The 16,060-nt window shown below is 43.1% G+C and overlaps 1 protein-coding gene across 1 annotated transcript in view; it reads right to left on the bottom strand.

Annotated features, from left to right (window-relative positions):
• KLHL41 (kelch like family member 41) overlaps positions 1 to 14,400 on the bottom strand; it is a 17,536-nt gene extending 3,136 nt beyond the window's left edge. The window contains exons 1-4 of the mRNA XM_056537172.1: positions 12,861 to 14,400; positions 8,224 to 8,381; positions 8,040 to 8,147; positions 5,717 to 5,902 (exon numbers count right to left, since the gene is read on the bottom strand). Coding sequence (XP_056393147.1) covers positions 5,717 to 5,902; positions 8,040 to 8,147; positions 8,224 to 8,381; positions 12,861 to 13,952 — 1,544 coding nt within the window. The 5' untranslated portion in view covers positions 13,953 to 14,400. The remainder of the gene's footprint in view (positions 1 to 5,716; positions 5,903 to 8,039; positions 8,148 to 8,223; positions 8,382 to 12,860) is intronic.
• Positions 14,401 to 16,060: the final 1,660 nt, after the last annotated feature.

The raw sequence follows: 16,060 nt of genomic DNA, 5'->3' as shown, positions 1-16,060 counted from the left end.
GAAGTCTATGGGTTTTAATTTGAGGTGGAATTCCGCAAGCGGAAATTCAGAAGTGTGAATGGGAGTGCGGAATCCCATTGAAGTCTATGGGTTTTAATTTGAGGTGGAATTCCGCAAGCGCAAATTCAGAAGTGTGAATGGGAGTGCGGAATCCAATAGAAGTCTATGGGTTTTAATTTGAGGTGGAATTCCGCAAGCGGAAATTCAGAAGTGTGAATGGACCCTTAGGTTCTTTTCTTGTAAATACAACTCATTCGTAGACTTTACATTGGGCACCTACAGATAAATTCACGATCAGGTAAGTATCTGTAGAGGTTTCTAAGGAACCAATATGTAATGTTTGTAGTGAAGAATTCCATCACATTGAATACACTTTTCCATTGCTCACTGGACAGAGCATCGTGTTCTACCTACAAATCTCATGTGCCCAGAGCCAAGGGTTTCATTGATGCCAAACCATGGGCACAGTCTAGTTTAGATTTCATTTTGGGATCACCATATGATAGTGTCACCCATATAAATTCAGCATGAAAGCTATTACAGGAGATCATGGCCCTTTTTTCTTTTGTAGTTTCTCTTCACTTATTTCTAGAAGTAATTTGCTTTGTTTTAAAGGGGTACTCCACTGGAAAAGATTTCTTTTTTAAATCAACTGGTGCCAGAAACTTAAACAGATTTGTAAATGACTTCTATTAAAAAATCTTAATCCTTCCAGTACTTCTTAGCTGCTGTTGTCATCCACAGGAAGTTCTTTTCTTTTTGAATTTCCTTTCAGTCTGACCACAGTGCTCTCTGCTGACACCTCTGTCCATTTTAGGAACTGTCCAGAGTAGAAGCAGATGCCCATAGAAAACCTATCCTGCTTTGAAAAGTTCCTAAAATGGACAGAGGTGTCAGCAGAGAGCAGTGTGGTCAGACAGAAAGGAAATTCAAAAAGAAAATAACTTCCTGTGGATCATAACAGCAGCTGATAAGTACTAGAAGGATTAAGATTTTTTAATAGAAGTAATTTACAAATCTGTTTAACTTTCTGGCACCAGTTGATTAAAAAAAAATATTTTCCAGTGGAATACCCCTTTAACTTCAGTAGTTTCTGTCTACTGAAGTAACCAGGATAGTCTATGAAGTTTCAAAACAATGATACCACTGGTCCCAGCAGTAGATTTTGCCATATATAATGCTTGGCAATGCTTTATATATGGTCAAATCTTTGGGGGGGGATTAATCAAAACCTGTGCAGAGGAAGAGTGGTGCAATTGCCCATAGCAACCAATCAGATCGCTTCTTTCATTTTTAAAGAGGCCTGTGGAAAATGAAAGAAGCGATCTGATTGGTTGCTATGGGCAACCTCACCACTCTTCCTCTGCACAGGTTTTGATAAATCTCCCCCTTTATCCTTACCAACCCCGGAGGACATTTTTCCCCCCAGGGATGGTGAGGATATGAAGTTATAAAGTCTGCCCTGCCATCCTGTAAGTAGTCCCCTTGGCGGGGACTTACTTGGTCCTGTCTATACTGCCATAGTGACGCCCCCTCTGCTTGATGGACGGCCCGCGTCATTGCTATGCTCCCTAAGCAGATGGAGCAGAGTGGTGAGGCGGCCGCCAATCAAGCCGAGGAGGTGTCACTGTGGCCATATAGACAGGACCAAGTAAGTACAGCTCCCTGCCCAGGAGACTACTACTATATATGGTAAAATCTACTGCTTGGTTCCTTTTAAGACCCATCAACATTCCGTATTTTTTTCAGCTACTTGGTATAGAACAGTGAACAACCCTGGACTGTCGGAGAGCCTTGAGGACTGGTGTGGGGACCTCTCCATTACACTACTCATGAGACCACTTCTTTTTAGATCAGCAGTACTCCTTCCCCTACCCCAGTGGTCAACGGCTGTCCGGGCATGCTGGGAGTTGTAGTTTTGCAACATCTGGAGGGCCGCAGTTTGGAGACCACTGAGATAGATAGATATGAGATAGATATGGGATGTGAGATCCGGGCATGCTGGGAGTTGTAGTTTTGCAACATCTGGAGGGCCGCAGTTTGGAGACCACTGCCCTACCCAATGCTGTTGAATTAACACTTCATCACAAGTCCAGGTGTCTTGTTTGTTTTGGCTTAGTTTAGTCTAGTATTGGTGCCTTCTTTGTTTTGGCTTAGTTTAGTCTAGGGCTATTGCAAGGATATTACAGAGGCAATGAGGTTAGTTTCTGTGTTAGTTTAGGGCAAGTTCAGGGCAAGGAAAAATTAGAGAGGGTTAGTAAGGTCCTTTCCCTGTGCATGTCTTTGCCTTGTCATCTCCTGTTGAGTTACCATCTTTATCATTCATGTGTATTATTACCCTGACCATCATCTTTAGTTCGAGCTGTGGCGCCCTCATATACAGTGAACACAAAGCTGGATCTGCCTAATAGGCAGCCGTCTAGAGCGCCCTTATGATGGGGGCGCCACTCTATCCGCTGCAACAAAGTTAGTAGCTAGCCAGCATCCAAAGCACCTGTCCAGCCAGCACCACCGTCGTACCCTGGTACCATAATAATCTGCATTCTTCAGCCAGCTGGAGGAGCGCAGTGACAGTAAACACTGTAATTACATACAGAGGAGGTTTGTTACAGTGTGTCACCCCAGTTGTAAGGTAATGACATGAGGAGGAGGGTTATTACAGTGTCTCACCCCAGTAGTAAGGAGAATATATAATGAGGGGGTTTGTTACAATGTGTCACCCTAGTAGTAAGGAGAATACATAAGGAGGGGGTTTGTTACAGTGTGTCACCCCAGTAGTAAGGATATTACATGAGGAGGAGGTTTGTTACAGTGTGTCACCCCAGTAGAAAGGTGATTACATGAGGAGGAGGTTTGTTACAGTGTGTCGCCCCAGTAATAAGGAGAATAGATGAGGAGGTTTGTCACAGTGTGTCACCCCAGTAGTAAGGAGATTACATGAGGAGGAGGTTTGTTACAGTGTGTCACCCCAGTAGTAAGGAGAATACACGAGGAGAAGGTTTGTTACAGTGTGTCACCCCAGTAGTAAGGAAATTATATGAGGAGGGGGTTTGTTACAGTGTGTCACCCCAGTAGTAAGGAGATTACATGATGAGGAGGTTTGTTACAGTGTGTCACCCCAGTAGAAAGGTGATTACATGAGAAGTGGGTTTGTTACAGTGTGTCACCCCAGTAGTAAGGTGATTAAATGATGAGGAGGTTTGTTACAGTGTGTCACCCCAGTAGAAAGGTGATTACATGATGAGGAGGTTTGTTACAGTGTGTCACCCCAGTAGAAAGGTGATTACATGAGAAGTGGGTTTGTTGCAGTGTGTCACCCCAGTAGTAAGGTGATTAAATGATGAGGAGGTTTGTTGCAGTGTGTCACCCCAGTAGAAAGGTGGGTGTGTCAAATGGCAGAGCCAATGGGCGGGGTCAAGGTGGCGGAAAAATTAGCATTCGCCTAGGGTGGCAAAAACCCTTGCACCAGCCCTGAGTGAACAGACATCTCTGTACATTGTGTAGCGGCCATGCTGGGTTACTGCTACCCTGTAAAAAGGTGATCTAACCTAAACATGCATAGGGGTGAACACCATTACAGGGTGTCCAGGGCATTATTTTCTATTATTATTATTTTGGATTTTTATGCATTTATCATGCCCGACACTTCTTATTTTTTTGTCACTTACATCCTTTATATGTACAGCACTTTGTGGCATATATGTAATGGGCTGGATGTCTATATTATTGCTGCTGTGGCGTCCCCCTGGAGTCCCCCATTCTTTCAGTCATTTTGATTCATTGATTTTACTATGTATGTACTTTATGTCTATTAATAAAAAATAGGAGGGTATTTATTTATCATCTCCGTTTTTTTTTTTAAGTAGCACATCTGTTGTGCGAATAAATTTGCCAACAAGCATTAACTGCTGTTAAAATCTCCGCTCAGAGCTAATGGAGAATTCAGCATGGATGCACAGGAGTACGCCTCTGCATAAATCCAATGAGCCTATACGTTGGCAGGGCATTTTTTTTTAGGCAGGCACAGTCTTGATAAATGCCCCCCATATTATATTATATTGTGGGGGATAAGCCAGCAATCGAAAAAGTCCCCAAAAAAACATTTAAAACTTTTTTTTTTTTTTTTTTTATCAACTGGGGCCAGAAAGTTAAACAGATTTGTAAATTACATCTATTAAAACATCTTAATCCTTCCAGTACTTATTAGCTGCTGAATACTACAGAGGAAATTCTTTTGTTTTTGGAACACAGTGGTCTCTGCTGACATTACGAGCACAGTGCTCTCTGCTGACATCTCTGTCCATTTTAAGAACTGTCCAGAGGAGGAGAAAATCCCCATAGCAAATATATGCTGCTCTGGACAGTTCCTAAAATGGACAGAGATGTCAGCAGAGAGCACTGTGCTCCAAAAAGAAAAGAATTTCCTCTGTAGTATTAGGCAGCTAATAAGTACTGGAAGGATTAAGATTTTTTAATAGAAGTAATTTAAAAATCTGTTTAACTTCCTGTCACCAGTTCATTTTAAAAAAATTAAATAAAAATTTTTTTTCCACCGGAGTACCCCTTTAATACTTGTCAATGAAGAGAATTTTCTACCAGAACCCATCATCATTTAGATCAGTGTTTCCCAACCAGGTGTCTCCAGCTGTTGCAAAACTACGGCTGTCCGGGCATTCTGAGAGTTGTAGTTTTCCAACAGCTGGAGGCACCCTGGTTGGGAAACACTGCTTTCGATGGATAGAGTGTATTTCTGCAGCTAAGAGAGAGGATATCAAAGCTCTATCTGGTAAGTAACTTGGTATATGATATATAGGATCGTTGAGTTAAAATGTATACATGAGCACCAGAGACCCAAATGTTCTGTCATAGTGTAAATCATAGCACTCCATTATACACTATGGGGGAGATTTATCAAATCCTGTCCAGAGGAAAAATTACTGAGTTGCCCATAGCAACCAATCAGATCACTACTTTCATTTGTCAGAGGCCTTTTCAAAAATGAAAGCAGCGATCTGATTGGTTGCTATGGGCAACTCAGCAACAATTCCTCTGGACAGGTTTTGATAAATCTCCTCCTATAGATCGTGTTACTTAAATCTATTTTAGGCTGCAATTACTGTAAGGGTGTGTTCCCACCTGGCGTTTATGCAGCGTATGTCACGCTGCGCAAAATTTCCGGCAGCAGTAGGAAATACGCTGCGTATTCCTCGCTCACTATACACACACAGGGCTCCACCTCCAAAACTCACTACACACATAGGGCTGCCGCCAGAAAGCCCTGTGTGTATAGTGAACGAGGAATACGAAGCGTATCTCCCGCTGCTGGCGCTAATTTTGCGCAGCGTCAAATACGCTGTGTATACACCAGGTGGGGACGCACCCGTAGACATATTTTACTCCGTATATGAATCTCTAGTGACTTGAAAACCTTGGAGCCATTAGGATACGGTCACGCAGGTGGATTACCTGTGGAATTTCCGCCGCAGATTTTGCTACCATTGACTTCAATGGGTCCGAAGGAAAATCTGCAAATTTGCCTCTATAGCGGATTTTCTGCTCACCCATTGAAGTCAATGGCAGCAAGATCCGCTACGGATATTCCACAGCAAATGCGCTGCGGAAATTCCCGTGTGAACGTACCCTAATACTACAGGTCTTGGTGGTCATGTTTTACAATCATGGGGATACACAGTACAGTAAAGTCTCTCATACTTACTTGTTTGTGGCAATATCATAGGCTTCCACTGATGCTGTCAGCCCTTCCTCTGTGACACCACCAGCGACATAGATCTTGCTGTTATGGACAGCAACGCCAAACATCGAGCGAGCTGTTCTCATTGGAGGAAGGTCTTTCCAGTCCCCTTTCTTAGGGTTGAATACGAACAATCTGCCAGTACATTTCCTGTGACCAAAAAACAAACAAACCTTGCTTACTATTAAACGTCACTTAATGGAGTCCAGCAACGTAAGGTTGATGGGGCCTTTAATGCTGTCAAGTCTTATTACAAGATTGCTTTTTTTATTATTGTTTTATTTTTTTATTTTTTTATGTAATCTTGCTTTTACATGACCATCCAGCCATCACAGGGGCCAATGGTCCTCGTACATGGGCAATGTTCATTTTATAATCTGGCAAATGCAGAAAGGGAAATATGCAGTGCCCTGGATGGTAAAGGCCGATGGGCATTTGCCACCTTTACCCTACATAAAAATTGCGCCCTGGAGGAAACCACTGAAATAAAAAGCGAATCAACTGACTTCACTTGCTGCTGACAGTCTGGTGTTAAGTTTGGTTTGGCTCTAGCTAAAATAGGAAGATGGCCTCCTCTCTCAGCTTAACAGGCCCCAGGAAAAGAGGTCAATGTTTATACATTTCTTTAAGATGGCAGGTTTATTATCCAACCGATGATGTGTGGAGTTGGTTACTGGCAATTGGCAAATTAACTTTGACTAGCTTCAAAGGAGGAACCACCTTAAAGGGGTACACTGAAGGAAATATTTCAAATCAACTGAATGTTATTCAGATTTGTAAATTATTTTTATTTAAAAATTCAGTACTTATCAGCTGCTGTATACTACAGAGGAAGTTGTGTAGTTCTTTTCAGTCTGACCACAGTGCTCTCTGCTGCCACCGGTGTCCATGTCAGGAACACTCCAGAGCAGAAGCAAATCCCCATAGCAAATCTTTTCTGCCCAAGTTCCTGACATGGACAGATGTGTCAGCAGAGAGCAGACTGTCACCTGCTGTCCAGGCATGCTGGAAGTTGTAGTTTTGCAACAGCTGGAGGCACACCGGTTGGGAAACACTGGTAAATGGTATCAAAAATCCTTAACGGAGTACTCCGGTGGAAAACCTTTTTTTCATATCAACTGGCTCCAGAAAGTTATACAGATTTGTAAATTACTTCTATTTAAAAATCTTAAACCTTTTCTTATCAGCTGCTGTATGCTCCAGAGGAAGTTATTTTATTTTTAAATTTCTTTTCTGTCTGACCACAGTGCTCTCTGCTGACACCTCTGTTCATGCCAGGAACTTTCAAGAGCAGGAGAGGTTTGCTATGGGGATTTCCTTCTGTACTGGACAGTTCCTGACATGGACAGAGGTGTCAGCAGAGAGAACTGTGGTCAGACAGAAAAGAAATTCCAAAAAGGACCTTTGATATGGTCACATGATTCTTAGTCACCTGATAATGGTGGTCACATGTTTAAGTCATATGTTTTGTTACCCAGAGAGCACCAGTTGACCAAATGACCCGAAGCTAGCCTATGGGCTCCTTGCTCAGCCCCCCTTTATAAGTAAGGGACCAGCGGCAATCTCCCTCTTTTGCTCTTGTGTTTCACTTTCCAGTCCAGACGTCTCAGAGCCAGTGTCCAGGACATCTGGAGGCCTCAAGCCTAAATTGCAGCCACAAGTCTGTAAGTCAAGTCATCTTTGTCTGATGTCACTATCTTCACTCAACTCAAGTCAATTATAGTCAGCGTGGCTGCGCTAGAGTCTGTCAAGTCACTGCAAGTCCCAGCAAGCTGCGAGGTCCCTCGTGTTACTGGTCACTGGGAACCTCACTACCCTGTAAAGACTGTTATACTGTTCAACTTCAGTAAAGCTACGATTAACCTTAACCTGGCCTTGGACTATTATTTGCCCCTGCCTAACCCAGGACTAGAAGTTCTACCTTCGGGTGGTTACATAGGCAAACCACGCCCTGGCGTCACGAACACGAAGGAGTTAATACCATCTACCCGTGGGCAACATCATCGGCCCCTTATACCTCACCTCACACCCCGTGGCTCACCATAGCACTATATGTGCTTAAAACGCGTTACTGTTTCCCTGCTAGCCTGATGTTTTTATCCTGCACTATATGAAATAAAGAAGGAGAAGTTTTAGGAGTAACTTGGTTTGCGCTGTACTTTTTATTTCTTTTTATATTATGTCTATGGCCAATTTTGGCATGTATTACTGTAGGGTCGTGCCTTGGACAAATACACTGGAAAACGAATGTTTTCTTACAGCGACACTATATCATCCACACACTTACTTGTCATCGGTTTTGCCGCCAAGACAATAGATCAGTCCATTATGTGACACTACAGAATGCCCATAAACCTTGATGGGAAGCTTCTTTGCCTCTTTCCAAGCCACTAATCTAAAGGGTATAAAAGAAACTTAATTACGTTGCACGGGGAAGCCAAATAGGGGCTTGGTAACTATATACAACATACTTAACATCATAAGAAAACACTGTATCCAGTGACTCCTCGGACTGCAGGTCTTTGCCAGCGATGGCATAGATACAATTGTCGGCCTCACCCAGGCCAAAAAGACACCTTGCCGATGGTAGTGGGGGTAGTCCAACCCATTCCCCACCAATGCTGTCCAGCTGCAAAACAGAATAGAAAAAAAATTGATATATTCCTTATATAAGATGGATACATTTTCTATACCTGTTAGAAAATGTATTAGCTACAAATGAAACCTTAAATTATCTGTCATCCACTTTATTGTAAATGCTGCCATTTTTATACATTTTCAATGTATTGACAGCAGCTAAATTCCTATAGTGGTGCAGTAAAATTATAAAAAATAAAAATATAGATTATAAAATATAAATATTTAAAGGGATATTCCGCTGCCCCTCCCATAGACTTGCATTGAGGGGGCGGGGCGTGAAGTCATGAGGGGGCGGGGTTATGACATCACAAACTCCCGGCGCCGGCTCCAGCATTCGGAACAGTTTGTTCCAAATGCTGAGCAGCGGAGTACCCCTTTAAAGGCTGCTCATACTTGTGACCAACAATATAATACAATAGCCCATGAAGGCTTCCAATAAAGCCCAACTGTATACAATGGTCCCTCAACATACGATGGTAATCCGTTCCAAATGGACCAGCGTTTGTTGAAACCATCGTATGTTGAGGGATCCGTGCAATGGAACGTACAGGACAGTGGTCTACAACCTGCGGACCTCCAGATGTTGCAAAACTACAACACCCAGCATGCCCGGACAGCCAACGGCTGTCCGGGCATGCTGGGAGTTGTAGTTTTGCAACATCTGGAGGTCCGCAGGTTGAAGACCACTGGTATTGGAGGTTATACTCACGTGTCCCCGCTGCTCCGGACCGTCACCGCTGCCACCGTTCCTATTGGATGACGGGACGGCGTGCGCAGCGACGTGATGACGACGATGGAGAGCGCCGATGATGCAGGGGATCCCGAAGAGGACGCGCCGGAGCCCCGAGGACAGGTAAGTGATCATCACCGGACCACATGGGGCACCATAAACGGCTATCCGGTGGCAGCTGAAGAAGTCTGTGCAGCCGGATAGCCGTTTATGCGATGGCCCCGACATACAAAAGCATTGTATGTTGAAATGATCGTATGTTGGGGCCATCGTAGGTCGAGGGGGTCACTGTACAGTGGTCCCTCAAGTTACAATATTAATCGGTTCCAGGGCGACCATTGTATGTTGAAACCATTGTACGTTGAGACCATAACTCTATGGAAACCTGGCAAGTGGTTCTGAAGACCCCAAAATGTCATCCAAAAATAGGAAAAAGTGAGGATTAAAGATAAATAAGTAGATAACTAATATAGATAAAGTAAATCCTTCCATATAAAAGTAATAAAGATCTGCTGGGAGCTGTAATCACTGTCTATGTAGAGGACAGGAGCTTCTTCAGGGTCCTGTACAGTACACAGTGTCCTCATTTACTAAGCTAAAACTGACTAGTTTTTGTCTGGTTTTTCCAAGTTATTTTGGGGCATATGGGGGAGATTTATCAAAACCTGTCCAGAGGAAAAGTTGCTGAGTTGTCCATAGCAACCAATCAGATCGCTGCTTTCATTTTTGAAAAGGCCTCTGAAAAATGAAAGAAGCGATCTGATTGGTTGCTATGGGCAACTCAGCAACTTTTCCTCTTGACAGATTTTGATAAATCTCCCCTTGTCTGCGACATGTCTGCGTCAGTTTGCAACAGCGTGAGCCAGGAAAATCCGACAAACCCGACATTGCATTGTGAAAAGCCATAAAAGGGGCGCGGTCTGTCACAAAGGGGCGTGGTTTCAAAACCCGACCTATTTACTATTAAATTCACAGAATATCCTGTGAATAAACGGCTGGAAATTACCACCTACAAAAACTGGTCAGAAAATCTTCCCGACTTGTAAATCTGTGAATCCCCATAGTAAATAGAGAGGAATCCTACAAGTCTGAAACGTAAAAACCCGACACTCTCAGTAAATGAGATCCATTGGGTCCCCAAAAAAAAAAGTTAAATGAAGCTGCCCTCACCTGGTGTCCAAAGGAGCAGCAAACTATAGCCCAGGTAAAGAGTAATACAGTACCTGTAATACCTCCCTGTACTGTAGGGGGCGCCACCAGACAGCCAGTCAGTGCATACACTTCAGTAATACAGGTGTATAACCAGTGAATGCCCATTCTGGTTGGTCAGTTCTTTCAGCCATCTGGAAAGTGCAGCATTGTATGAGGCAGTGTTTCCTAACCATAGTGCCTCCAGCTGTTGCAAAACTGCAACTCCCAGCCTTTTGCTGTCCCGGCATGCTGGGAGCTGTAGTTTTGCAACAGCTGGAAGCACCCTGGTTGGGAAACACTGGTATGAGGAGTCTGGTTTCAAGTTACAATGGTCTGATAAAAGATGATAAAATTGTAAGTTGAGGGACCACAGTATTTAATTTAGTACTAGCCTTTTTTTTTATTTATTTTTTATTCTCAAAGGAGATGGCCACTTTGGGCAAACCTTTCTAGTTAGAGGGTGCTTCCCCCTCCCTTAAAATTTGGTTGACAGGGTGTCCCACTTCTGGTACCTGAAGTTAATGGTCCCTGAAATGAATGGACTGTCCATATACCGGTAATTCATTTGTCTGCTAACCTCTGGATGGAAAAACTTTTTGCACCACTCTCCAGCTATTTGATGGATCTTCTGAATGAGGGACCCCACATCTATTCACTGGGAAATTACCTTTATAAACCTGAAAACACATTTAACTATTTTCTCATTTGCTTTCGGTGCTTCTAGATTCAAAATTGTCATCTCTATTGATATCAGATACTTCAGGCCAACACATTTTGGAAAATACGGCCACAGGCTGTCCAGGCATGCTGTAAGTTGTAGTTTTGCAACAGCTGGAGGCACACTGGTTGGGAAATCCTGATCTATAGTATGCGGCTGTCATATTTGGGCCTTATAGGCTGCTCTTCCACCCTCCTACATTGACAGAAATAACTGAGCTAAAGATGCATGGTAAAGTAGACAGCAGGTGTGAGCGCTGCCTGTAGAACAGCTTTTGTCTGAGTAATGCCTATGGCCGGCTAAAAATCGAAGTCTAAAAATACACATGGAACATTGACATATGCTCTGGTGTGTGCACTGAGATATCATTCCCCATTACAGCTGTAAGTCATTGAACTGTATGTATCTATGTCTACACACTCTGTACAACAGCACGCACCCCTGTCTTAAAGGGGTTGTCCAGTACTGTATTAGGAAAACGCTGCTTCTTTTTTTATTATTATTTATTTTTTGCAAAAACAGCACCACTCATGTTCGCAGGTTGCGTGTAGTACTGCAGCTAGGTCCCATTCACTTCAATAGAGCTGAACTACAATAGCAAACACAACCTGTGGATAGGAATGATGCTGTTTTTGCAACAAAAAAAAAAAATAATAATAATTTAAAAATAAAAAAAGCAGCATTTTTCTTTTACTAGACAACCCTTTTAAGGTTTGAGCGTTGTTGTACAGAGTGTATAGCTTTCTTTTCTGTATAACTAAATCCCAAAGTCTTTGTTGATCTATTTATTATTATATCTTTTTAGTGGCTGAGTCTATATTCCCAATATAGCTCCAAAACCCCTAAAACAGAAATACAGCTAAATTCTTGCTGTTTCAAGCCACCACTAGGAGGCGTTGATGAGCTCACTGCATACTGCTTATACATTGAACTCTATTATAAAACAGGATGCAGTAGGCCCCCCTAGTGGTGGCTGTAGGCAGCCAGAATCTTATCATCCCCTAGTCTCCAAATGGTGGCCCTCTGGATGTTGCAAAACTACAACTCCCAGCATGCCCGGACAGCCAACGGCTGTCCGGGCATGCTGGGAATTGTAGTTTTGCAACATCCAGAGGGCCACCATTTGGAGACCACTATGGGCCACCATTTTTGCAACATCCAGAGGGCCACCATTTGGAGACCACTACGGAAGGGATTTAGAGCTCTGTATCAGGAAAATAAAGATATATGATAAAATTAAGCGAAATGTTGGACCCAAATTATTTAGAAAACGGAAATGACGGCTCACCTCCGCTGAACACCTCCACCTGTGCCCGGATAAACCGGCAGAGCTCCCGGTCCAAATGGCACAGAAAACACCAACGCGTTTCGGGTCAAGCTGGACCCTTAGTCATGGCAAAATTATATAGGGTTGATGGGTTAATAATTCTTATTAATAATTAATTAAAATAATTAATAATTAACCGATTAATAGATTCAGCCTTGCCTTGGGTATCTATTTTCAGCCTTTTTTAATTAATTATTTTTTAACAGGAGGTAATGTTCCCACACAGGCACCAAATACTGTGGTGGAGATTTATCAAAACCTGTCAAGAGGAAAAGTTGCCGAGTTGTCCATAGCAACCAATCAGATCGCTTCTTTCCTTTTTGAAAAGGCCTCTGGAAAATGAAAGAAGCGATCTGATTGGTTGCTATGGGCAACTCAGCAACGTTTCCTTGGATAGGTTTTGATAAAACTCCCCCTGTGTGTGAACTCAGCAATAAATAAATACAAAAGTAACAGTGTCGCGTAAAGAACGAATGATACAAGACATTTAACTCCTACATACCTGGAAGAAATAAGACTGTAAAGGGTTATCCTTACTTTCTTCATCCACATACAGCCCTCCGACCACGTACACTTGTTTCGATTTGGTGACTATACTGGAATGATTTCTTGGAATCAGCTCAGACAGGGCCACCAAGTAGCATTCATTTTCTGTGGCATCATAAGCCACGGTGGCCGTGTCACTGACCATGATGATGAGATCTTTGACAAACATGCCGTGTCTAGGAATGTCATTCAGATATCCAGGAAGCAAGTCTTCATCCCCAACATCACCATCTACCTCCTTATTTTTGGGCAGTTCGGGCATCTTGCCTCCAAAGGCATCTTTAATAACCTTAATCTTTTTCTGGATTTCGGGATCTCCTTTGAACAGCTCTGCCTTTTCCACGTGATCCTTGAAATATTTTTCGTCCATAAGACGAAAGCGAATGCAGTCGAGGACATCTCCGAGGCTCTTGACTTTGTTCTCCTTATCCGTCTTGGCCCATTTCGTCACGGCCTCGTACACCGTTTCTTCTTTTTCGACATTTAGCGCGTCGCTGGAAATGACGGCTATCAATTCGTGTGGAGCCAGCTGCAGAAAGTCCTCTTCAGAACAGATCTGACTGAAGCGATCACACACATAGTCCCGTGCGGTGACGGCAAGGCGTGGACAGTCCAGAAGTAGGCCTAACCGGAAGATGGCCAAGCAATTGGTAGGTGATAGGCGCCTCTGCAGGTAGGTGACGCATACAGTGAAGACAGATGGGATCTGGAAGCGACTGGCCAGTGCAAAAATATCCTGGACGTTTCCATCATTGAGATCAATGTCAGCAGAGTATAAATATTTAAGAATGGCTTCCATTACAGCCGGGTCAACATTGTCCAGTTCCACATTTTTTTTCTTCTCTTCACTTTCATCAGACAAGAAGAACTCCCGAAAATAAGGACTACACGCGGCAAGGATCAGCCTGTGACAAGGTATACTTTTGTCTCCAGCTTTCAGGAAGCAGTCGACAAACTTCTTCTCATCTAGAAGTTCTTTCAGTCCATCCTGAAGAAGAGTCGATTGATAAAGCCGAAGTTCTTCTTTTAGTTCCCGGGTGGGATCCATTTTTGTCTTATAGTTTTTTGCTTGAAGAGGAAAGGGTTTGAGGGAGAAAGCAGAGAGGCCTTAGCTTTTGTCAGCTCCCAAGTCCAGCAGTAAAAGGGCTGATCTGTGAACTCTTCCCAGCTTAAACTCTCTGCAATTTAAGCCTACCAGCTAAATATAGGTACAGGCTCTTACAATATGGAATTCAGGTTGGCCAGTTTGGAAGGAGGAATGGCTCCTGCAGCTGTCACAGATTGAAAGAAACAACTGGAGATTTGGGTTGTTACTAGGGTGAGATATCTTTGTGGAACTGACTGCCCCAAATGACAGGGTAACACTTTTGCATACTATTAAGTTTGAAGAGCAACATTTCGAGGAAAGTTGGCATTGCACTGTGCTACTAGTGAATAGCGATAAAGGACATAGGGGGAAATGTATCAAAACCTGTGCAGAGGAAAAGTTGCCCAGATGCCCATAGCAACCAATCAGATTGCTTCCTTAATTTTGCAGAGGCCTTGATAAAGTTGAAAGAAGCGAGCTGATTGGTTGCTATGGGCAACTGGGCAACTTTTCCTCTGCACAAGTTTTGATAAATCTCCCCCATAGCACTGACCACTGTTGTATCCAAAATGTCTTTATTTTTTTTTGGTGCATATTCACAGTTGCAGCTGGGAGGTGATGGTGTATGGGTAGAGGAGCTGCAATCAGCGTGTGGTGGCCCAGTACAGGAGTTGCACCCCTGTACTCTTGCTGCTCTGTCAGGAAGCCTCCACACAGTGACCCCTGCACCTGTTCCTTTGTATATCTGCTTCTATGCTTGTTATATAGAGTATTGTATATAAAATGTGTTATGCCATTAAGAGCTGTTGTCATGTGATTGTAACCCAGTGAGGTATCAGTGACCATGTGACCTAAGGGTGACCTATGGGACGTCTCCTAGTCTCCCCCATATAAGCCCTGGTGGAGTCTCCTCACTCTCTTCAAGTCTTTGCTTTGTTGCATTGAGGTCAAGTCCAAGGTATGTGTCTGGAGTCCTAAAGAGGTCTAAAGTCTACCACGCAGTCACGGATCATAAAGTCCAGTACCCCACAGGTCAAGTCAAAGCCTGATAAGCTACAGAAGGGATGAAGTCAGTCATAGTCAAGTCAGTCCAAGTCATCCTGTCTCAAGTCAGTGTGGCTCTGCAGCAAATTGTCCCAATCCACCAACTCTGAATATGCACCGAAGAAAATAAAGACATTTTGGATACTACAGTGATGAGTGCTGTAGCCTTTTTTCTGTTTATGCATTGCTATTATACATAACCACTTAAAGGGGTACTCCGACGGAAATTTTTTTTTTTTTTTAATGAACTGGTACCAGAAAGTTAAACAGATTTGTAAGTTACTTCTATTAAAAAAATCTTTATCCTTCCAGTACTTATCAGCTGCTGTATACTACAGAGAAAGTCCTTTTCTTTTTGAATTTCTTCTCTGTATGACCACAGTGCTCTCTGCTGACACCTCTGTCCATGTCAGGAACTGTCCAGAGCAGGAGAGGTTTGCTGTGGGGATTTGCTCCTGCTCTGGACAGTTCCTGACATGGACAGAGGTGTCAGCAGAGAGCAATGTGGTCAGACTGGAACAAACTACACAACCCTTCCTGGAGAATACAGCAGCTGATAGGTACAGGAAGGATTAAGATTTTTAAATGGAAGTAATTTACAAATCTGTTTAACTTTCTGGCACCAGTTTTTCACCGGAGTACCCCTTTTTAATGCTGTGCACCACCAAGAAGTAGTAATAGGTGTAAGCGGACGTGCAGCTACATTATCCCTCAATGTGAACTGCAGTATAATATTCTAATAGTGCCAGACCTATCTCTACTAAGTGTGCTACCAGTGAATCAGCTTGCAAATGATTTTTACAAACCCAACTCAAATGTATTGTACAGATATTTTCTGTAACAAACTTGCTGTTTGTGACCATATAATGACATCACAATTGAGTTCCTAGATATAAAGTTTGACCATATTGCGCATGAATAGGGGGGTCCTGGTCCGCCCCTGAAACGTTGCGCCATGACTGGTGAAACTACAGTTTATGCTGCTAATTTCTGCTGCTAAAATGCTGTAATAAAGTCTTGTGAGA

This window comes from Hyla sarda, chromosome 8 (genome assembly GCF_029499605.1).
Source record: "Hyla sarda isolate aHylSar1 chromosome 8, aHylSar1.hap1, whole genome shotgun sequence".
Classification (NCBI taxonomy): Eukaryota; Metazoa; Chordata; class Amphibia; order Anura; family Hylidae; genus Hyla; species Hyla sarda.
This window is presented reverse-complemented; position numbering and strand designations above follow the sequence as displayed.